The sequence below is a fragment of the Miniopterus natalensis genome, chromosome 8 (genome assembly GCF_054644295.1).
Source record: "Miniopterus natalensis isolate mMinNat1 chromosome 8, mMinNat1.hap1, whole genome shotgun sequence".
NCBI lineage: Eukaryota > Metazoa > Chordata > Mammalia > Chiroptera > Miniopteridae > Miniopterus > Miniopterus natalensis.
The window spans coordinates 18,275,508-18,299,499 of record NC_142088.1 but is presented as its reverse complement, the minus strand read 5'-3'; the positions used below and the strand labels follow the sequence as shown (position 1 = coordinate 18,299,499).

The 23,992-nt window shown below is 42.1% G+C and overlaps 1 protein-coding gene across 3 annotated transcripts in view; it reads right to left on the bottom strand.

Moving 5' to 3' along the window:
- PLEKHM3 (pleckstrin homology domain containing M3) overlaps positions 1–22,952 on the bottom strand; it is a 156,746-nt gene extending 133,794 nt beyond the window's left edge. Inside the window, exons 1-2 of one of the 3 annotated variants that reach the window (XM_087819620.1) lie at positions 22,881–22,952; positions 2,816–3,679 (exon numbers count right to left, since the gene is read on the bottom strand). In XM_087819620.1, coding sequence (XP_087675746.1) covers positions 2,816–3,422 — 607 coding nt within the window. In that variant the 5' untranslated portion in view covers positions 3,423–3,679; positions 22,881–22,952. Of the gene's footprint in view, positions 1–2,815; positions 3,680–14,602; positions 14,830–22,687; positions 22,805–22,880 lie in introns of those variants that run through there. The other 2 variants (XM_016196718.2, XM_016196719.2) reach the window with 2 other exon arrangements.
- Between the last annotated feature and the right edge of the window lie 1,040 nt (positions 22,953–23,992).

Below are 23,992 nucleotides of genomic sequence, written 5' to 3'. Positions count from 1 at the left end.
AGGAAGGTTCAGAAGCAGTTATTCGTCACTAAATGAGGCAGAAGAGGCAGCAGTCCTACCTGATGGAGATCCTTGGGCTTGTTGTTACGATGGAAAAAGAGCGGATGGGGGGAAGAGAAGGCAGGGGGACAAGGAGAGTCACTCCGGGTGAGCCTTCAGCTACTACAGGTGGGCTCAGAATAAGAGCCAGAAAAAATCAACTGGAGGAAACATGAAAGTCTGCAGTAACAAACCCCATAGGTAAGAGAGTGACAGAGCTAGGCACAAAATCAAGTTGACCTCCTCAAAGGAAACCAATCTGACTAAATTTTATTTCTTCTGAGGAGCCCCAGCCTTGTGATAACCCTGGTTAATTGTCAGTACAGCAGAAGTAGGAGATGGGAGGATGCTGGGTCACTTTTGGTCACTTTGAATTTAATGTGCCAGTGAGACATTCCAACAGACGTGTTCAACAGTCAGCCGGATATGCAAGTCTGGAGCTCAGGGAAGAGGTCTGGCGCGACCCCAAATGTCCAGCTCTAGCCAAGATCTACACCGCCTCCCTCTCCTCCTGGCATATTCTTTCAGGAGAAACAGTAAGCCTTTCTTCAGTTTGGATCACTAATTTTCAAAGGTTTTAAAGTAAACAACTCAAAGATCATGGGTGATTTCGACCAGAATGCACCTGAATGTTGGTACACACCCTCTCCCCGCCCCCCTCCCCAAGGTTTTGAGAATTGCAGTTGGCAGAGTGGGTGACCAGCCGTGTATCCAGAACTCCTTTCTGTCCCAGAAAGCTGGCCAGTGGGCACTTGCTGCTTGCCCTGCCCTTCACCTGGTTAGTAATAAAAACATGACTTATCCTGCCTGCTCTCCAGAACATGCTAGAAGGAAAAAAAGTCAGAAATTGCCCAACTTTGCTAATTCCTACTAAGATATGTATCTCATGACGACCAAAAGGTGGCCAGGTTAAATCAAAATCTGCAAAGGCCATTTGTTACAGTTTATTTTTCAGAACACCATTCAGTATTTACATGTCAACATCATTTAATATTCAAGTTTTTTAAAATTGAGAATTAAAAAATCATAATCATAATCATAAAATACTAAAGACAGAACCTAAAGGTCTGGTTCTTGCATCTACAATCCAAACAAGATAGAAAAAATAAAACTGGAAATATGACTCCCTCTTAACTCTGGTTGTACCAAGGATTTAGAATGGTTATGAAGGTGTAGTCATAAAAATCTATGTGAATGCTAAGAAACCAAAAAACAGCAGAGGTTAACTGCTAATCAAGGCGCACACCTGTCTGTACTCGGGTCAAGGCAGAGCTCTCATTCTCTAGGCACTGGGGTCACAGAAACTTATTTATACTCAAATATCTAATCAATTATCAAGTCCTGTGCTTTACAGTGTCCTTTTCTTTTTACTCTTATGGTCACCACCCTTGGCTAGATGTTATAGAGGGCTGGTGAAAGTGTAAGAGAAAAAAACAAGTCATAAATTTGAGTGGAAAATAAACTATTTTAAAAGGATGGATTTGGATATGAAAATAACACAGGACTTTGTAGACAGGAACGCTGTCTTTCCTTCACAGACATACTAAATTATACCCTTGCCTCAAGTTATACTTATAAACTAAGTTTTAATAAGTAAAATGTTAAATGTACCAATGGAATACCAAGCAATGGTAGAGACTGAAGAAACACTAAAATAGTAGTTAAGTACATAAGTTAGTCTCCCCAGTTAATTGAGCAGAAGCCATCTAAATTAAGAGTTAAACAGGGTGGTTGAAGAATCATCAGTAAAAAAATGGATAGCCTGTACAAAAGAGGTTATCTTGAGGGAAAATGCTGAGGGAAACAGAGATGGTGTGTCATGTCTCACAGAAGAGAAAGTTCATGTGTGAGTACATGAGTATAATTACATACAGTACACAGTATATGAGTATGTGTATGTGTACAAAGTATGAGGAAAAAAGAAATTCAAAGTCCTACACCATGAGGTCCTAACAAACCTCTCCAGCCTTTTCCTCCCACTACCCGCCCTGGGATCCTTTGCTCCTCTCACAAGGGTTAACTTGCTCTCCTCTGCACCTCCCATCGCTTCACCTTTGTTCAGATCATAATCCTGACCAGGTGTCCTCTACTGACTCTGCATCTTAGTGTTCTTCAAGGTCCAGCTCAAGTTCCATGACCTCTCACAACAGTAAGCCTTTCTTCAATTTGGATTACTAATTTTCAAAGGCCCTTCCTGACAAGCCCAGCCCAGGGTGTCTTCTCCTTCCTCTGTGCTGTTACAGTCAGTCACTCACTCATCAAAAAAAAAAATCCCAACAATACAGAGTAAAATGGAAGTTCCTTCATAAACATTTCAGCTGACCATCTACTTTCTCTGACTGAGCCACTGTGACTGTCTGATGCCCTCTGCTAAATGAGAAGTTCTTTAGGGCCGGGATTGTGTCTTCACATGCCTTTAACTCCTTCATAGCACAAGGTACACCCCATGTGTGATCTGATGAACATCTCCTGATGTGAATAAGCAGTATTATACAATATTCAAAGGGAAAATGCTACATTAATTATGAGTATTCTGATTCTAACATCCAAGGCTAGACGGGAAAAATTAACCAGAGTTGTCTTTTCACTCAGTACCTCCTATGAAGATAAGACTGTAGACCTGAGGTAAGGTCGAGTGTGAAAGTGAATGGAAGAAGCAGCTTCAGTAAACACAGCCAGACACGGGTTCTGGAGCATAAGGTTCTCATGAGGCAAATGCAAAAGACACAAAGCAAAATCAGCAGTTGATCAACAGCAACTAGATATAAAAACCTACCAGTATTTCCTTGAGCATCTTCTATCTTATTTGCTGAGGGTGACAGAAACGACGGCCTGGTGAAGTGAGGGCCCTGAAGAGATGGTTGTTGTGGCTGCTGTTGCAAAGGTGTGGTCTTGAGGATGACCCTCCAGTCCATCTGGGTAATATCTGACCTTGATCGAGCATGCCCTGGCTTGAACGTAGAGGTCTCATCCAATAAGTCATTCACAGAGCGAGGTCTGTCCCTCCGACGCTGACAGATGTTGAAAAAATTAAAGGTTGATGCTTCCTTTTGTTCCATCCAGGAAAGATTATCTGGGGCTGTCCCTTTCTGGACCATAAACTGTTCTTTGGCAGGGAAGACATTTTGCACTTTGGTTTCTAAGAGCCTGGTCTTACAGTGGTCCCAAATCATGCCCCCCTGGCCCATGGAGGCAACATTTCTGATAGCACCATTGTCTGTTATGTTACTGAGTACCTCGTGCCCCACCAGTTCAGGGACTTCCTGAATCCCATAAACCTCAGCGTGCTGCACAGCCTTTTCTAGCTTACTATCAAAAGTACTAAAGAAATCCTCAGTGACTTCCAAGGCTGGGCTGATGTCATCCACTTCTAAAGCTTCCATGTCGCAGGCTCTAAGGCCTATGCCTCCTAGGCTGGCTCAGGAAACGGTGTCATGGGCATTCACCCAACGGAGAGATGCTTCGGGCAGTAGAGTTCTGGGGACAACTGGAAGGAACCTCATTCGCTGCCTGCGGCAGGCCAAACACAAGGGTGGCTGATGTCTTCCCAGTCACTAAAAGCATTTGCTAGCTGAGAATGGCCATTAACAAAGGTATCCGGAGACAAAGATTCCGTTGAGATTATTCTTCCGTGGGATCTCTGTAAAGACAAGAAGTGATTGTCAAAGCAATGCCATGGCAATCCTTAATTTCCTAGGAGAAAATAAAAAGGAGAGCCTTGACACACAGTTCGTGGTAGTCCATAGTACACAAATCTGCCCAGTTACTTCCCCATCTTTCTGTCTCTTCTCTGGCAGCCCTGCCCAAAGGTGGACAACACCTACACAGAAGTTCCACTGTCACGAGCACACATCACTGCCTGCTTTGTATTAGAACTTACAGAGAGCAGAGTGGAACACTTGATAAGGGGAATTAAGGTCAATAGCTTTTACTCACACAGAGAAGCCTTTGAGAGCAATTGTGAAAAGACTGCCCTGCCAAATCTCTGTGATATGGTGACCTAAAATAGTAAGCAAAAGAGACTAGGAATTCCGTGACTGGGCATCTATGGTAATCAGTCTGAAAGTCATAAATGCATGAGTTCTTTCATAAATCTTGAAAGCACTGATAAATTGTGAGTCTTAAGAGTACAAGGGGGAAGTAGAGAGGGAGAGCCTATCCTTTCACTAAACCTGAATGTACCTGCGCTTGTGCTTCCTAGGTTTAGGTTATGTAATAATGACGACTCCAGACTTCAGAATTCCTCCAATCCTCCTGGAAAGAAGCTCTGAGGATTGGCCTAGAAGGACAGGTCCAGCCTTTGGGCTGAGCAGAAAGAATCCTAGCACTAACCCACTGTCTCTGGGAAATGGTATATCTCCAAGGTCAGGTCAAATTAGAGCAGACTTTGACAGTGAGGCTGTCCAATCCAATACAGTAAACACTAGCCATACATGGCTATTTAAATTTAAATGTATTAAAATCAACTACAGTTCCTCAATCACACTAGCCACATTTCATGTACTCAACAGCCATATATACCTTTGTATTTTTGCCAAAAGCAGCAACTAGGCAAGGGCTGTTTTCTCCCTCAACTACTTGCAAATAGGTAAAACTAGGCAATCAGGAACACATTTGCAAGCTGCTGCAAAAATACACAGATGTGCTTTCTTTTTAAAAACTGCACAATTTTTATGGTTAATTAAAATCACTTTTAGCACTTAGGTCATTAAACCATTACATTTCAATCAACAGCACCAATCTACATTGCTTAATGTTTGTAAATAAAACTAGTATTACAGCCCTTTATTTTAAATGTATCAAGGAGGTTTAGAGTTCACAGGAACTCTGTGGTTAACCTCTCATAAAGCGATAATGACTGTGAATTTGTCTACTTTTATATTTTGATATTTATTATGTCAGCACTCATGAAGCAAGGCTTATATTGAATGTTTGGAGATAAAATCATTTATAATATTTTTCTGGCTGCAAACAGGGTTTTGCTTCCTGTGTCTTTAGGAGGACTTGAGGCTCCTGAATTGTGCAACAGGGTTTCACTACTTCTGTAATTTTGAAACTTGGGAATTTTCCCCCCACTTTATCTTGTATGCAAGAGGCTGAAAAAAGATATACATAATAAACCGTAAAGCTTTTAGTTCTGTCTTTAGTATAATTTCAAATGAACATAATATACAAAATATAAGTTTCCCATGTTATAGAAGAGGCACCAAGGTGCAGAGAGCACTAAGTTTTTCATCCAAGATTATATTATGGATACTCCTTTTCTTACCCAGTGCTTAAAATTCAGTGTCAAATTCTTTAATCATACTAGAGCATAAATACCTTCAAAGTGATTCTTTCTCTTCTTTCCTTTTTTTTAAAAAAATAATCAAAATATATAGGAGTACACTCTTTGTGCTCTCTGCTTGGGCTGCTGAGAAGTAAAGAGCCACTGACAGCCAGCATCCCTAGGTCCTGGAACATTCTATCCCACACGTTCTAGAACCATAGACATCTGAGATCATCCTTTCAACCCCAACCTTTCACAGAAGGAGACACTGAGGTCCAGAGAGAGTAGGAAGTCTCATGGACACTTTCATATGCATGCCTCATTTAACCCTCAGTAAAGGGGAGTAACAGTTCAATTTAAAACCACGTGAATGCTGTTTAACAAGGCATTCTGGAAGTCACTCATCTATTCATCCTTTCATCATTTAATAAGGTCACACCATAAACAAGACACTAAAGATGGAAAGATGAATAAGACACAGCTCTCACCCTAAAGAGGCCCACAGTCGATGGTGAGGTACGTAAGAAAATAAGTCATAAAACTGCCTGGACAGAGGATGGAAACAGATATTAGAAACAGGCCACGAATTAGAGCACAGAGGCACCAGACATGTGTGTGAAGAAGCCGTCTTGGATGAGAGCCCAGCTGAGTTTTCCAAATTCCAGCACCAGTCAGTATCTAACTGCAACTCATAAGAGATCCCAAGTGAGACTTTTCCAGCTGAGCCCAGTTAACCCAGAACCGTGAGGGATAATAAATTGTTTTAAGACACAAGGTTTGGGAGTAGTTTGTCACACAGCAACCAATAATCAGGACGCATCACTTCCTCAGGGAAGCCTTCTCTGGTGTCCTGGACTAGGTGAAATGTCCTTGTTTAGGTTTCCATGGCACCTGTACTTCTGTACGTTACACACATCACATTTGTAATGACAAGTTTCAATGTCAATATCCCCTCAGGCAGCAACTGTCTATGTTGCTCACCCTTGGGCCCCCAGTACACAACCGCAGCCCAAAAAATATGCGTTGAACAAATGAATGAGTTCTTTTTTGAGCGGCTATCTTTAGAATCATGACACTGTTTTCTTTTTCTCCTTTTTCCTTTGTTGTCAGTCCCTCTGATTTGCAGCCCTCTTGCCACAGCACGATTATCTCTTGCAATAAACAATAAAGACAGCTGCTGTTTTAATAACAGCCCCCCCCACCAAAGAATATCACTGCTTAGTGTAATAAGTAAATGAACAGACCAGTGTAAGAAACTCAGTCTTTGCCTGCATTTGCACAGTACAAATTAAATAGCTAAAAAGAGTTACTGAGAGTAGCAGTGGTTTATTCATTCCATAAATGTTTTCTGAAGCAGCTACTGTGTTCTAGGCACTGGAGATACAACAGTAAACAAGAGATTAAATTCCTGCCCTCGTGGAACTTGCATCCTAGTGGAGCACTTCCTGTACGTGACACAGCTCTAAGTGCTTCCGCTGTCCTGCCTCATTTAAGGTTTGGTGAGAAGGCTGAAGCAGCTCTCCACACCCTGCACTGACCCCACCCATCTCATCCCAAATCCCAATCCTCTATGAAGTCTTTCCTGAGGAATCAATCCCTTTGGGTCTCCCCCTTCCATGAATGTTTAAAGCATCACTAAACAACTCAACTTTGTAAACTGTCTTTTCCACTTCAATTAGACTATAAGGGCAAGTTCCATATCCATGTCTGTGTCCCCCCACAAAGCCAGCAAGTCTTCCTCCTCTAATGCAGCCCCCACATCACTTCTCTGAACCCTTCAGACTTTCCCCAATAGAACAGGAGTTGGCAAACATTTTCTGTAAAGAGCTAGAGAATATAATAAATAGTTTGGGCTTTGTGGGCCATACAATCACTTCTGCAATTATTCAGCTCCATGGCTATAGTGGGAAAAGTAGCCATAGATCTGGAGATCTGCTTCACAGCAATGTGAATATATTTTACACTATCAAGAGGGCAAATTTTACATGTGTTTTTTATCCCAACTTAAAAAACAAAACAAAACCAAGCAGAGGGCCAGCTTTTCCAATGGGCCGCAGTTTGCCAACTCCTGGCCTAGAGAATATAGTGCAGCCTCCTAAAAAGAAGAGGCAGAGGTCAGCAGAGACAACTTTGGGGCTCAGAAGGAAGGAAGAAATTACCATCAGGACTTCAATAAGTTACTTTACCTTTCTAATCTCAGTTTTTTCATTTGCGAAATCAGCAAATTAATAATCCCTCTCTCTCCAAGGATAGTTGAGAGAATTAACTAAAATTGATACCTGGCATGATTCTTGGCACACGATACATGAATAACAAGCCTAAAAGCCCCTCCCTACCTGATCTGCACCATCACCTTTCCTCTGTGACCTCACACACCCTCTGCCCTCCACCTTCCCTTCTATCTGCTGGTTCTCAAACTTGCCCACACATCTCACCTCAGGGTCTTTGCAACTGGCTGCTCCCCAGATAGCAACATGGCCAAGTCTTTCATTAAATAATTGTTCATGTCACCTTTACAATGAAGCCTGCCCTACCACCCTATTTAAAATTATAACACATATCTCTGCCCTAGATTTCTGATTCCCTTTACTCTGCTTTTTAAAAAACTAAACTTTTCATTTTAAAACAGTTTTAGATTTACAGAATCATTGCAAAGATAGTACAGTGCATTCCCATATACCTCACACCCAGTTTCCTCCATGTAAAATCTTACGTTAGTGTGGTACACCTGTCACAATGAATGAACTGATATTGATATGCTATTGTTAACTAAAGTTCATACTTTGTCGCGATTTCCTTCATCTTTCCCTAGTATCTTCTGTTCCAGGATCCCACACAGGATGCCACATGACTAGCTGTCATGTTTCTTTGGCATCCTCTTGGCTGTGACAGTCTCAGACCTCCTCGTTTTTGACGAACACTAGTCAGGTATCTGATAGCTTGTCCCTCAGTGGGGATTTCCTCATTAGACTCGGGCTATGTGCTTTGAGCGTAAAACCATGTTCATCATATCCTAGCAAGGGCAGCTACTGTCAACAGGACTTACTGCCACTCTTTGTGTTAATCACCTGGCTCGACCCCTTTCCCTCATACTTACTGTCCTTGCACACCACTTAACTTATTACTTAATGTCCAGTGTTTCTCTCCTCCAACTAAAATGTAAGCTCCTCGAGGGTCGGAATTTATGTGCATTTTATTCACTGAAGTGTTGCAAGTGCACAGAAGAGCGTCCGACACACAAAAAGGCGCCCAGCAGACGTGTGCTGAATGAACGCATGGTCATTCCTCCACAGGACGTTCCCAGCCCTTCATGACCTCTCCACCTCTCCAGCTGGTAGTTCCTGACCAACCTGCACCCTGTGGTTTTACTCCTCCATGCTTTGGTTCGAGTTGGGAGCCTTCCAAATTGCCCAGGCTCTCCAAGCACCCTAGGCTCGCTGCACTGTACTCGAATAATAGACCACCTCTCTGGCTGCCACTCTACATTCTGAGCTACTTGACAGCAGGCACAATGCCCTCTTTACCCTCCTATAGACACTCTACTCCTTCATCCTCTTGGGCTACACCTGCCAACCTTATTTGTTTTGGAATTTCATCTTTTCCATATTTGTCAGTATTTTATTATGCTATATTAGGATGGATAGCCCTCAGATTTGCTACAAGGGTCTGATGCCAATCTCTATGAGTAAACACCTCTTACTAGTTTGCCTCGTTTGGTTTTGAAATTAATTAATTAAAAATTAATAACAACAGCCCGGCCGGGCGTGGCTCAGCGGTTGAACATCGGCCTAGGATCCAGGCGATTGGGGTTCGATTCCTGGTCAGGGCACGTGCCCGGGTTGCAGGCTCGATCCCAAATCGGGAGCATGCAGGAGGCAGCCGATCAATGACTCTCTCATCATTGACGTTTCTCTCTCTCTCTCTCCCCCTCTCCCTTCCTCTCTCTGAAATCAATAAAAATATATTTTAAAAAAAATTAATAACAACATATTCAGACAAGGCAAAATGTGAAGAGTACCTCCCTCTGACAGAGGGAATTGAGTAAAGCTAGTGTGTGAGCACAGTGTGCTGTGCCTCGGCACAAAACTGGAAATCAGGAGCTAATTAGGACTGTTCTATATCTGGCCCAACCAACCACACATGGGCTGGGTGGCCTCTGGCAAAACATTAACCTCTGGGTGCCTCACTCAGCTACCTGTATCCAATAAAGTTGCTAATATCAAATTGCTTCGCCTGTGGATCATTCACTAGGTAGCTGTTCCAGCGTGCCTTTAAAAAATGTATGCTGATGTATAATTACGAACACACCACTGGACCTCACCCATTCGACAACCACGTGCTCCTGGTCTCTCCCTCCCTGGAAAGATTTGTCATCCCAACAAAGGCAAGTCAGCAACCAACTATTTATGATACACTAGTTTTCAGCCAAACTCAATGATCTCTAGATATTTTATCTTATTTTTGTATAGCATATCCTTTCTGTAAAAAGGGTCATTTCCTCTATTTAACAGATTGAGAAGCTGGGTCCCTTGGTTAGAGTGGTAATCAAAGCTCAACACCAAGAATCCTGTGCAAGGATGGAGGATCAGTGTATTGCTATTTTCTAACAAGGAAATTTGCTGTTTACATGCTCATTGGGCAAGGCTAATTAACAAGATGAATCCAGCAGTCCTCCCATACAGAGAGAGGCAGAAGCAGAGATGAGCAATAAGGCCAGCCCAGCCCACAGAGAGATGCCATGCTCTCCGAAGCTGTTTGGTAAAGGTACCGACTCCCCACCCCCTACCCCCAACTTGACTAAATGGCTTGTAATCAGAATTTAATGGGTGCTGAGAGGGTGTCTGGGACCACGTAATTTTAGAAGCAGCTGGACTATGGAGCAAAGTGCAATGCCAAGGACACCTAGGATAAGCTATTTCTGCCAGTCCTTTTCACATCGAGGGTGGCTGCTGGGATGGTCAGCACATGTGGCTCTCACATGTTCTCCACTTTGGTTAAGGCTGTGGCTCACTGAGAATTTTCTAAGACTTACATAATGCGACAGATCCACCACAAAAGGGTCTGACCCCAGTAACATGACACTTCTGGACTATGAGGCTACAAGAGGTTATGATTGTTCATGGTGCTTTTTGTCATAAAGGCAAAGTAAGCATGTTGGTGAAATACGGATAAGCCACAAGCAGCAGGTGAGGAAATAGTGCCAATGGAGACCTCATAAGACATGTTCAGGGGTCTTTCAGAGAAGGACAGCTAGAAACAGGTAGAATCCCATTTTCACAGGCCTAGAGGGAACATTAAATGGCTACATTGTATACAAATTTCAATAATTTTAGAAGCAGCTAGAATAGTTTTATAAGTTTATTGCCATGCAATACATAAGGAGTATAACATTTAAAAAAATAATTTGTATAGTGTTTTTTCCAGTTCTAAAAGTAATTAATACTCATAGAAACTCTGGAAAATACTGACAAATATGGAAAAGAAAAATCAGTCATGATCTCGTAACTCAGAGAGAGTAAATCAATAGCTGTGTTTTTGTCCAATATTTAATTGGAATCAGATTATATACACAGTTTGGGCACATGGTTTAAATGTACGTTCATAAAGCAAATACTGGTAAATACTAACCTTGAAAAAAAAAGAAATAAATGTCCCAGAGTGTGCTGTGCCACTTTCACCTTACAACCTGACACAGGGCCCCCCACTCGACTGGAGGTTTCTTCTCCAACTACCCCCGACCTCCTCCTTACACATCCACAGTCCTTCAAAGTCCTGACCCTCCTTCATGCAATTAATCTGCCCCCTTCAAACATTTCCTCCTGTGTTTCAGAGGCACCACACTCCCTCAGTTTCCCTCTCATTCTCAGTCTCTATCTTCCTCCTGTCCTTATAGGTCTCATCAATGGGGGCACTGCCTAAGCTCTCCTCTCTGACTAGAGCTACATGTGCTTCTTGGGTCAATTTATCCATACTTATGACTTTGATAATACCTCTATGTTCAAGCCTCCCAAATTTCCACCTTCAGTCTCAATCTCAGGCCGAGCTCTGTTCCTATGATCCCAACTATTGTACGACATTTCTACTTGGCGTATCTCATGGCAAATTAAGCTCAATTTGTCTAAAATCATACCCAGTTATCCATTCAATTAATAGTTGCTGAGGGCTCTCGATGGGCTGGACACAGTTCTAGGCCCTGGGAGATGGTAGCAAATAAAATCCTACAACGACACTTCCATTGACCACAACATCCACCTCTTTAACCTGCTGCTCTAGGCCCTTCGCAGTCTTGGCCTAGCTTGCCTGTACAACTTCCCACTTCTCTTCCATCAAATACACTCTTTTCCTCCAAATTGGAATGTGTTGCTCAAATGCCATGTTTTCTCAACTCCAAGACTTTGCTTACAGTTATCTCTGCGGTACCCTCTCCCCCCTCCACCTACTGAAATTCTATCCACTCTTCAAGCTCTAATGCTGCATCTTCCACAAGCATTCTTTGATCCCTGATCCTAAAATGGCCTGCTCTCTCTTTAAACATCCACATAATGTCTTTGGTTCTGCCCCCAGAACATATAGCACATGCTGCCTGTTCTTTCTGAAATGATGATAACAATTACTGTATAATTTATCAAAAGCCTATTTTGTGCCAGTTACATTGCTTGGTACTTTATATCTCTAACTCTCACGATGTGCAACGTGGGTACTATTATCCTACTTTACAGATGAGGAAACTAAGGCTCAAAGATATATAACTTGTTGCCCAGCTGGCATGGCTCAGCAGTTGAGCATCAACCTATGATCCAGGAGATCTTAGTTCGATTCCCTGCCAGGGCACATGCCCAGGTTTCAGTCTCAATCCCCAGTCAGGGGAGTGCGGGAGGCAGCCGATCAATGACTCTTTCATCCCTGATGTTTCTCTTTCTCCCTTCTCTCTCTGAAATTAATAAAGACATTTAAAAAAAAAACAAGAAAACAAAGATATATAACTTGTCTAAAGTCACACACCTACCCTACTGGACTTACATCAACTTGAGAAGTGATTCTACCCTATTTCATTTTTATAACCCCCAATGGGCCTAGAAGTATGGCCAGTACACAAGGGGTGCTCAGTAAACATTTGTTGAATGAAAACTGCATAAAGAGTGTTTGCGAAGCACTGACACCTGTAGATATAAATACCACTCTGGTTTTCTGGAAAAAGTATATGTGAATTCATTATTAGCTTATTGAAGTAAAATTTGGCATGCTTTCCAAAATATGTTGATTTGAGCTTTTAAATGTTTTCTTGGTAGAGAGAGCTTGTAAGCTATTGCAACCAGGTTTAAAAATAATATGGCAAAGATCAGGTAGCAAAAGACCTCATTCAGACCTTTTACAGAAACAAAAGTACCTATGCAGCAGTCAGGTATTATTTTGTGAACCACTCCAAATCAGTAGCTTAGCTGGTCTCATTTTCCAGTGACTTCAAGTTCAAGCTCTTTCCAATACCAGTAAGGAGATGTTCCTCTGAAATACTCCTAGGCAATCCATTTAAAGCATTTTTCAGTACATCTCTGTGCTTGTTTATTGTTTGCCACTTGCAAAATCATTGAGACATTTGATGCCCCAAAGATGTTTTCCCAGAAACCAAACTAAATATAAGCCTGGCACTTCAAATCTCAGATTGCTTTGTTATTGAAGGCAGTAATGTTATTATGCCCCTAGGTCAACCACGGATTGAAGAGCCAAGGCTTTTGATTGGGAAGCCCATTTCATAAAACCACCAGAGTTCCAATGTCCAGCTTTTAGAAACAAGACAGACGCAAACTTCAGTTATGTAAGTGTCCAAAAATGCCGACTCCATGTTTTCCACTTCCCTTTACCTCCATGGCAAGGAATAGTGATTTAAAAACAAACCAAAGAGCTATTCAAATTATCTTCATCCTAGGACTGAGATGAAGAAAGAGAAAATTTCCATCATAACAACTGCATGTTGCTGGAATCAGCCTCCAACTGCAGCAGGGAGTAACTGACCAGTGTCCATGCAGGTGGCACCTAAGCAAAGCCAGCTGGCCTGGGCTAAACATGTGACAGACTGCAACAACAAAGATAATGACCCCCCCCCCCCCAAGGAGGTACACTGAGACCCAGATATGCAAGACACCCCAAAAGAACTAAGGAAGTAGCTTTAGATTCAAAGATGTCATTAGCTAGTCATACTATTTAGAATCTTGAGCCTGAGTAATTGTGGCGATGCTTCCAAACCCAATACAGGATGGAATTTCATCCAATTTTCTCACATAACTCCTCAAATTCAGTTAACCTGAGCAAAAATCACTTGGCTTTACTGAGAATAACCATCTTCACATGCATGGCTTAGAGTATAGTTTATAAAGTGCTTGATAAACCTCTTGATAAATACATGTAGTCATCTCACCAGAGAGAGGTGAATAAAGTAGCAGAACTATTTTAAAGATTATGAAAGAGAAACCAAGATGACTCATCTATTGTCAGCTGAAGTCCCCATGGGGAAAAAAAAAGTTCCTGGAACCCCTGTCTAATTACTGATTCCAGTAAGCCACCCACGTTCAATTACCTTTTGAATCACTTTAAATTGCTCAGGGGCCCTGGTATTAGAAGGACCATAAACAAGGAGTAAGTTTGAATCTAACGGAGGAGCTACCCAGTTTTGAGTTTCTTCAGTGGGACAGAGGTATAGTGATGGGAAGAACACTTAACAGTGATTTCCGACCCAGAAAAGGGCTCATGTTCTAGCACTGCCTTCCAAGCTGAGTGACTTCAGGCAAGTCAGGCTGACTCAGCACTTCTGGGCCCTGTGTATCTGCAAAATGAAAATCTGCCAGTGCTTGCCCCCATCTATCTTAGAGAGCTATGAAGCACAAATGTGGATAATGTAAGCGAAAGTTCTTTGTAAAATCTACAGCAATTACTATTCCTATTACAAGCTAGCTGATTCCTAACCACACAATCATTTACACTCAATAAGTATTGACAAGAGGATGGGCCAAGTACCCAAACACTGTTAGATGCGAGGGACACAGAATGCAGCTCCTCCCCTCGAGGATAGAGTTAGCTAATGGGGAAACTCAAAACAATGTGTAAAAAGGTGCCTTAACAGAAGTAAACAAAATGTGTTATGGGAGAATAAATAAGGAATCATTACTAATCAAGTGACAATAAAGGGTCTTAAGTGACAGAACACAAGTAAGTGACATAATAATGTATATACATATAGATGAGTTCAGTTGAAAGAAACCAAAGGCAAAGGAAACAAACATACAAACAAACCAACTGTACCTGCTCTAGAAATGGCGCTTCCGTCATGAAGCTGTCAGTATAGTAACAGCTCCAGAGGCCCCGCCCAAGAGTGAGCTGAAGTGAACTAAGAGCCACATAGATGGGAGGCAAGAGTGCAGAGGGCTTCTTCCCAAACCATCCAAGGCTTTCTGACCCACAGCAACACCTGCTCAACGGAAGGCCTTTGCTGGGTGGCTTCGACGTTACAGGAAATGAATAATCGCCTCACTTCCTGTTGACTTTAATTCCTTAGGTCAACGCAGCTGATTAGCAGAAGGGAGACTACTCACCACTTTAACCTTCAAAACAACAACCAGCATATAGGTTAGCACATATTTACAAAACTGGTTCCTATAGGTATTTAGGGTGAATGTACATGAGAGGTAATTAAGTGACTTTTTCTTTCTCTACTATACTTGAACCTGCTAAAACACTCCTACAGTGTGTAACCATTCTGGAGTTGCATTCTGGAACTCTGATTGGCCTGTTTTTCTTTGTTTTAATCTGACATTAGAATGATAGGATATGATAGCTGGGACTCAAATAGCTGCCCAGCATCAGACACTACCTCTATACTAAGCCCTAAAAATGTCCTGCAAGGGACTCCTTCAGTGTGTACAGACACATTAAATGTGGAATGATGCACTTAATAAAATATTTTAAACAGTAAAGATAGTTCTTATAATTCCTAAGCCAAGGTCAAGAGTCATAGCTAATATTTACTGAGTACCTACTAAAGGGCAGTCATTGTGTTAAGCCCTTTATCTGCATTATATTGTTAAATCCTCACAACAACCCTATCAGAGAGCTACTATTATTATTACCACTTTACAGATAAGGAAATTGAGATTTAAGAAATGAAGTACCTTGTCCAAAGTAATACGGCCAGTGAGTGAGTGGAAAAATGACTCTAAAATGCACATACAGTCTTATGTGACAATTCATAGTAAATTAATTGCTTTGAGATAATGCAGCTAAAATTTTATACACAATGCTTTGAATTTTAGTGTCAAATACCAGCAGCTTTAACTAATATTTACTTTAAAATCTTGCTGTTTGTTAATCCCACAATTTAGAAAGTTAATTGCTAAATATCATCTTTATACCCAGGGAAATAGTTTATACTTAATTTGCTGAAAAATCACCTCTGTAATACTTGTGTGTCATTGTAAGTTCTCTGAGGGAATGGTGGATGAGAGGTCCCTGAACAAACAGAATAAAAGGCTGTTCTCTTAACTAAATAGCTAACCTCAATTCTCTTAGTGACCTTGGACACAATACTTGGAATGCCTGCAAGGATATAATAACTGTGACTTCAGTTAGGCCAAACAAGTGCTTTTGTAAATGTTTGCATAGTCCTAATTGCACAACCCTTTTACTAATGTTTCCCTAAGACATCATTTTTCATTTAAGCAATAAATACAAACACTTGTAAAAATGTTTGCTTTTTAAAAACCTGGAAATAAGTGTTTGTGTCAAGAGAATTAAAAGAAATAGTTTCAAATTAGATGTGACTACAGATAATTCAAACACATTTTAAGAATTAAGCATGTCCAAATAAACTGCCTCCTTCTCAAACCAACTTAACTTTTGGGAGAGTGGGTCGGTGGGGGGTCAAATATCAGTGTATAAACAAAGTAACAAAGTTGACCCACAACTTTCAGTCTTATTTCTTAAATGTACTAAAAGACAATATGCCCAGGGTTTCATATGATCACACTACAGTGAAGATATAAATATCATATCTAACCTTTCAGTGAAAGGCAATTACTTTCGGATCAGAAGATCTGGAATTAGGACACCTGAGTTTGAACCTGCCTGCACTACTACCAGATGTAGAATACGGGGCAAGTCATTTGAACCTGAATTTCAGATGTAGGTCAAATAAGGATACCTGTCCTGCCTTCTTCACACGCTGTTTTGGAGTGTAAATCAAATGATATGATGTAGTGTTTTGTGAGCTCCAAAGCAGGGTACAGGGTGGCAAGAGGGGTTGTCTGGTCCCAGGGGAAGGGCCAACACATTCTTTCATGCCCTCCCATTATATAAACCACCGAACTGGTGGAGGCAGTGGAGAAGCAGGGAGCTCAGGGAGCTCTGAGAGAGGCTTTAACCTACGCCAGGGTTGCCCCTGCACTGTTCAAGGCAGCAGGAGTTGTTACGCACGGGCTTTTCTCGTGGTCCCGGAGTGAAGGGATCCCATGGTGCAAGATGCCGGATCATTCAAAAGGAAAGTCTCTTCTCAAAGAAGAAAAAACAAGTAGCACCCTCCCTTGTCCCCTGCATTCCCCTACAGCGAGGACACTTCTCCCTCCTCCCTTTTTCCTCCAAGTTTCTTGAAGTTTGTTCTTTATACCTTCTGACTCCACCTCTCACCGCCCACTCATTCTCCCCAACCTGGTTCTGCCTCAGCTGAATCTGCACAGGCAGAGGTTAACAATTTCCTTGTCGCTAAACCCAGGAGACCTTTCCCTCCCCATCTGACTGACCTCTCAGCAGTATCTGACCTACTGAACACCCACTCTTTGCATTGCTCTCGTGACCTCACTGACACAGTCTCTTTGGTATTTCTCCTTTATCTCTGGGCTCTCCTTTCAGCCCCTCTATGAGTTCCTTCCTCTGCCCATATCAAAACTGTAGCTATTCCTCCATTTCCCCCATAACCCTCTTAATAAGTTCCTCTTCTGCCTGAATGATCTCCATTCCCGTGGCTTCTGCGACAATCCACGTGATAGATGAGGAACAGACCGTTCTGAACATTAGACTCACATATGCAACTGCCTTTGGTTGTCCCCTAACTCCTAATATGCACAAAACTGAACTCCTCATCTCACCCTCAACCTGCCCCACCCCTGGCATTCTCCATACAGTGAAGGACAGCACCATCCACTCCAGAAAGATGAACATCACCCTTGACCCTTCCTTCCCTCACCCACCACAGTCACTCCAAATCAGCGGGTCATACTGATTCTGCCTCTACAAGACCTGCCAAATCTACCTATTTCTCTCCTTCGTTACTGCCTTACTTCAGACACCACCATCCAGTCTTCTGCCCACCAGTCTTGCCCTCCACTAATCCTCTCACCACGAGGCAGCCAGAGTGGGCTTTCTAAAATTAAAACCTGTTATCATCTGAATGAACCACACTCCTTAACATTGCCTGTGAGAGCTCGTGGCCACTTACTTTCCTGGGCTTATCTGTTTAATCTCCCTCTCCACAACCCATCCTGCAACACTCGGGCATACAGCTTGACTAATTTTAATTGTCTTCAGGTCTTTGCTTAGTTTTCACATCTTCCCTGACCTCCCACGTCCACTTTGGACGTCCCTCTTACGTGCTCCCCTAGCACCCTGATTTCCTCAATTATCACACTTCTCATCCTGTGACAAAAGGCCTGGTTACTTGCCTGTCTCCCCCACTAGACTATAAGCTTCATGAAGGAAAAGTGTGCCTATCTTGTTTAAGATTGTATTCCCAGCTCCAAGTACAAGAGCTCTGTGCCATGGCACAAAACAAGTGCTCAAGTCTTACTTGTTTAGTCAATGAGTCAGTGAATCCCTAAGGCTGGAAGAGAAATTGTTCTGGATAAGTTAAAGTGCTAATAAAAATGGATCAATAATTTCCTGGAGCATAAAAACTGCTGGTCACATTTCTGATGTTTTCTAACCTACAATACATGATTTCCCTGTTCTGTGACTGAAAATCTACATTTATAATCACATCTACAGACCACAAGGTGAAGTAGATAGTTAGCAAATTTCCAGTTAGATAAATGGCCAAAAGTAAACCAGATAAGGCAGAACAGGGCAGCTTTAGTTTGTACTGAATTATAAATTGGTTACACTAATCAAGATAACCGAACAAATAAATCTCTACCACACTCATGTGGCATGTAACAGGGGAATCCAATTTGAAACACATAGCTCAAATGAACAGTTAATGAGTATCTGAAAAACAAACAAAATGTTAATGAAAATAGCAAGCCTGACATCTCAATGCAATACAGCCTCTGTATTTTGACTTTGATTTCTGCTCATAACTCATGTTGCCATCAAGATTAATTACACTCATGGACCAAATAAAGTTCTTACCTTATTGTCAGTATGAAAATAAATTATGTGGGCCTTTTATTGTCTGTCTGGTAATATCTACAGTAGCCAATGAAATAGAGCAAAGGTAATGCATGGAATTTACTATTGGGGGGGCATTCACTCAGTCCTCAGTCCTCTGAATTATTTAGTCTACACCAGAAGCACCAAACTAGCATATAGTTTGGCTATTTATGAACCAAATACAAAGTTGACTCTAAAAGAAAAAGCAATCCCTTGCTAGATATCCCTCCAAATAGTTTCTTTTAAGGGGTTAACTTTCCCCATGCAGAAAATCAGCATTTGGCCAGAAGCCAGTGGGGCAACAGATACTTTCTGTATTTCCAAAAGGTGTGAGAAGATTGGGTAAAGTGAAAATAGGAAAGGGAGCCAGTGGGAAAAATGACGAAGGAGTAGCTGTGGTCTGGTGCTCCTGGAAAGCGTCTAGATATGGAGTATCCTAAACAACCTGCCCAAGGTTTCTATTAAAATCAGGTGTTCTGGAGCTAGTAATTAAAGTAACACCCACCCACCTACCTGCTTCTTAACGTGTAAATGGAAGACGACTTCAAGTACTAGTCTACGCACCTGATTAAATTAGAACAGAGTATATCAAGTATCTGATATACAGCTTTGGATGTTTTTTAATGCAGATGTTACTGGTCTATGTCCAGCTTGGTTTCCTAATCATAAATGCAGGGGGGTTGGGGTTTTTTTGTTTTGCAAACGGTTACATACACATCACAGTTCTTTATTTTCCATTTGTATAGGTAACTGAGGTCCATAGCCCAAAGCTTAAAATCCATGAATCTATTAAAACACTAACACTTTTAATAAAAATTCAACCAGGTACCTTCTCTTCCTATATTTCAGCGATCCTTCTACCACAGAGCCTTCACTGATTACCCTATTGAGAAATAAGCTAGCCAACTTCAATTCCAACCTTTCCAATATTTATTATTTCCTATCTCATAGTTTTTCTTTAAAATAATCACTTTTTGCCACATATTTCAGTTACTTAATGGACTTTTATTCTCTCCATTAGACTGGACAATGTTTTAGATTCATTGTATTCCTCACAGCACAGACTTACCAGCTTTCAAAATAATGTTTATGCACTATTGTGATTATAAACAACTACTACAAGTTCATTGTTCGACATCTGAAAATACAGAAAAATATAAAAGAGAAAATAAACAATGCCTGTTCACCCTTCAAAGCTCTGCCACATTTTAGCCCCTTTTGGCCCCTTCCCTATATAGGTAGATCTTTCCGGTGTGTTTTTTTAAAAACATAATTTAGAGCATACTGTAGATACGGTTCTCTATCCCATCTGTTCCCCATTTAACAATAATTGGTTAACACCTTTCCATAGTTAAAATTCTTCATAAATACCCCTTTAAATGTCTGTAAAACTCCATATCTTTTGATGATACCATAATTTATTTCAACTGTTCCCCTGTTGTTGGGCATTTAGACTCTTGCCAATATCTGACTTTTCTAACCAAAACCATTTAAAACACTTGTGAACATTAATTTTTAAAATATTTCTCCTAAGTCTCTTTGGATAGATTGCTAGAAATGGAATTACTGGATCAAAGGGTAGGAACATTAGTGAGGTTTTTCATACACCAAGCCAACAAGCTTTTCAGAAAGGTTATGAACCCCTCACAGCATCTGAGAGTGTCTGCTCCACTGCACGCTTACTAGTGTGGAGGGTTATCATTTTTAAAAATTTATGTAAATGTAAAATCTGGAAAAAAATGTACCTTGCTATTGTTTCACTTTCATTTTTTCTGATTAATGGCAATAGAATGCATTTTCATACATCTATTGGCCATTTCATTTTCTCCTCTTTGGAAGGTCTGTTCCTATTTTTTGTCTATTTTTCTGCTGGAATCTGTAGTTTTCTACTGCTACCTAACACATTTCCACAAACTTAGCAGCTTACAACAACACCCATTTTGTATTTCATAATTCTGAAGGTCTAAGTCTAGGTGGGCATGGCTGCATTCTCTTCTCAGGGTCTCTTTCACAGGCTGAAACCAACATGTTGGCCAGGAGGCCCTCCTAACTAAAGGCTCTGCAACAGAATCTGGTTCTAAGCTCATTCAGTTTGTTGGCAGACTCCAGTTACCTGTGGCCCTAGGTCTGAGGTTCCAGATTCCATGCTGGGCCATCCACAGCAACTCTAGGCCTCCCACATTTTTTAAGGTAGCCCGTTTCTTCTCAAGTGTCCCCTCCATCTTCAAAACAGCAACAGCATGTTCCGTCCTTCTCAGGCTTCAAATATCTCTGATTTCCCCAGGCAGAGAAAACTCTCCACTTTTATGGGCTCCTGTGATTACATTAGGCCAACCCAGATAACTTCCCTGTCCTAAATTTAACTGTTCCATATAAAACATAATCAAGAAATATTTCATCATATTTACAGGATCCAGGGATTAGGGCACACAATCTTGGTATAGGGGCATTTTTAGAACTGTGCCTGCCATAGGCTTTTAGGTATCATTTTTTTAAATAATTTGTTTGTGCTCTTCATGATTTCTTAATTGCACGAATTTACCAAATAAATGAATCTTACTGATGACTGAGGGAGTTGCATGTTCACAAAGGGGCTGCTGTGCGCTAATAAAGATTCTGAATACATACCTTTGCTAACACTGGTACTTTTTAAAAATTTTTAATTGTGGGAAACTTTTTATAATACACATTATATAACATTGGCCTTCTAAATCATTTTTAAGCATACAGTTCAGTACCGTTAAGTACCTTCACACTGTTGTGCAACCAATCTTTAGAACTCTCCATCTTACAAAACTGAAACTCTCTACCCATTTAACAATTCTCCATATTGCTCCCCGCCCCCCAGCTCCTGGTAACCACCTGGTAACCACTTTCAACATGTATATTTTTAATTTATGTATTTACTAACAGCAATTACTACATGCACTCTCTAAGCACTTTAAAAATACTAACACATTTAATCCTCATGACAATCCTATGAGAGATCAGTACTGTTATTATTCTCATTCTACAGATTAAAAAACATAGTAAGTAAAGGGCCCAAGGTTACAAAATAGGAAAGTGGCCAAGAAGGAATTCAAACCCAGTCTAGCTTTACAGTTCCTGCTAAAACCACTAAATTGTGAAAATATTCATTGTAAATACAAACTCATCAGGCATCAATAGTATTTCCTTGATGTGCACAATTTAAAAACACTTCTCCGTGTGCAATTTTACCTAATATTTTTCTACTAACTAGAAGTTACATTATTTGACCAAGGTGCCACATGTCTACTGACCTTTTTAGCCCAATGATGGTTAAGGCATTTTCATGAAGTTAATGACACACAAACTGCCTTATATTTATTTCAGGTACTGCAGTTATAACTTCCATGTGGTATTTACAATAATATATCTTATGAATGAATACAAATTACAATTCACTGTGAGTACTGAAATTAAAATAGTAAAGAAAAAACCCCAGGTGTTTCTCCTTCCCAAGGTGGAAAAATGAAAAGAAGGAAAAAACTTCCAAATAAGTTTACAACCGCACATAGCTCAATCTCAGCTGAACCGGGGAAATCCAAAAACGTCCTGCTTTGCAAGCTACAAATGTGGACCAGTCTTAATTTGCCATTCATTTGTCTACCTCAGTAGTAACTTATTTCATCTGAGGCGTGGGTCTTCAATTTCCTCACGCCGATTTTTTTAGCTTAGTAATTCTCTGAGAGAAGGCCAAATCATGCTTGTCATCGGTGACACAGTTTCATTTACTATACATTAAAAACGAGCGCAGTCCACAGAAGGAGCAATACTTGTTTCCCTGGGACCCCCAGCCTGATGGTTTGGCTTCTTGGGGGGAGGGGGGGAGGGGGGCGTCCCGGGCACTCTAAACAACGCACAGGGCGGGACCGGCTATTTCCCTGCTTTCTACTCATATAACTAATTCATAAAAACAAACAGACAAGGCATCAGGTCATCGCCCCTCACCCACGGTCCACTGCCTTTCAGCGCCGTCTCCAGAATGAAATCAAAAGCAGAGCGTGGAAGCGGCGCAGCCGCCGCTCCCGCAGGAGGCTCCCGGGCGGTGCGGTCCCGTCATCCCCACGCCCGCCCGCGGGGGTCGGCCGGGCGGCACGGAGGCGGCGGGTGCTCACCGGCCCCGCCGCCGCTTCGCGCTCACCTGCTGGGCCCGCAGCCTCCTCCGGCCGGGGCTGGGCGCCGAGAAGCCGCGGGCGGGCGGGCGGTGCCGGCGGCGGCCGCGAACCATCCCCGCCCGGCCGTGTTTACAGGCGCCGCTCTCGGTCCCGCCCTGAAATGCTTCCCCGCGGCCGCCCGGGAAGCGAGACCCGCACCACCAGGTTCCAGGCCGCGAAGACGCCCCCGCCTGCCCGCGGACCTAGCGGCCGGGCAGGACTCCCGCCCGCACCCGCCAGCCTCCCGCCTCTTTGTTTTCCCGCACAGTTGTCATCGCGCACTTTTTGAAGACAATGGCATGTGCCGCGGAGTCTCCTCGGTGCTCCTCCCAGCACCCAATGGGTGTGTGCAATTGGAAAATTTCCCTTGGAGCAGATCAGGGCCGGGACCCTTTTCAGCAACTCTCCTGTCTAAGAGAATTACTCAGATACGTTTTCTGAAAACAAGACTGTTAGAACCTGGAGACTGGTTCTTATTTCAGGTTTGGAGTTGCAATGAAAATCAAGTTTCGCCGCCCTTTCATGTCGCAGTCGGAGGCTGGAAGGGGATGGTTTTTGAGGGGAGGCCTCCACCCCGCTCAGATTCCCAGCCAGAGGGCAACCCTGGGGCGACCCGAGGCTCCGCAGAGACTCCCCCGCCCCTGCCACAGAGCTTGGTCGCCTGGCAAGAGGGCCTAGTGGTCTTTCGGGAAGACCTTACTTGAAGTTTCTTGCCTTTTTCAACAATATAACACACTTCTTAGCCACTTTCTCAATTTATAATTACACATTTATTTGCTTAACTGTTTTACTGGCTTCTCCAGCCTCACCCATAAACTCCCTGAGGACAGGAACTATTTCGGTTTCACTCACCACCACATAATAGGCACAAAGCACAATGCCCAATCTGTACATGTTTGGATGGATGGATGGATGGATGGATGGATGGATGGATGGATGGATGGATGGATGGATGGATGGATGAAAAAACTGTCAAAGGAGGCCAGAGAAAGCAGCCAGTTAGGAATGGAAAAATCTGATTACCTTTCCCCTTACAGAAAATAAGAAAATCTTTAACCATTGAATTTTTAAAAATTATCATCTTTGGTTAATGTTCAGA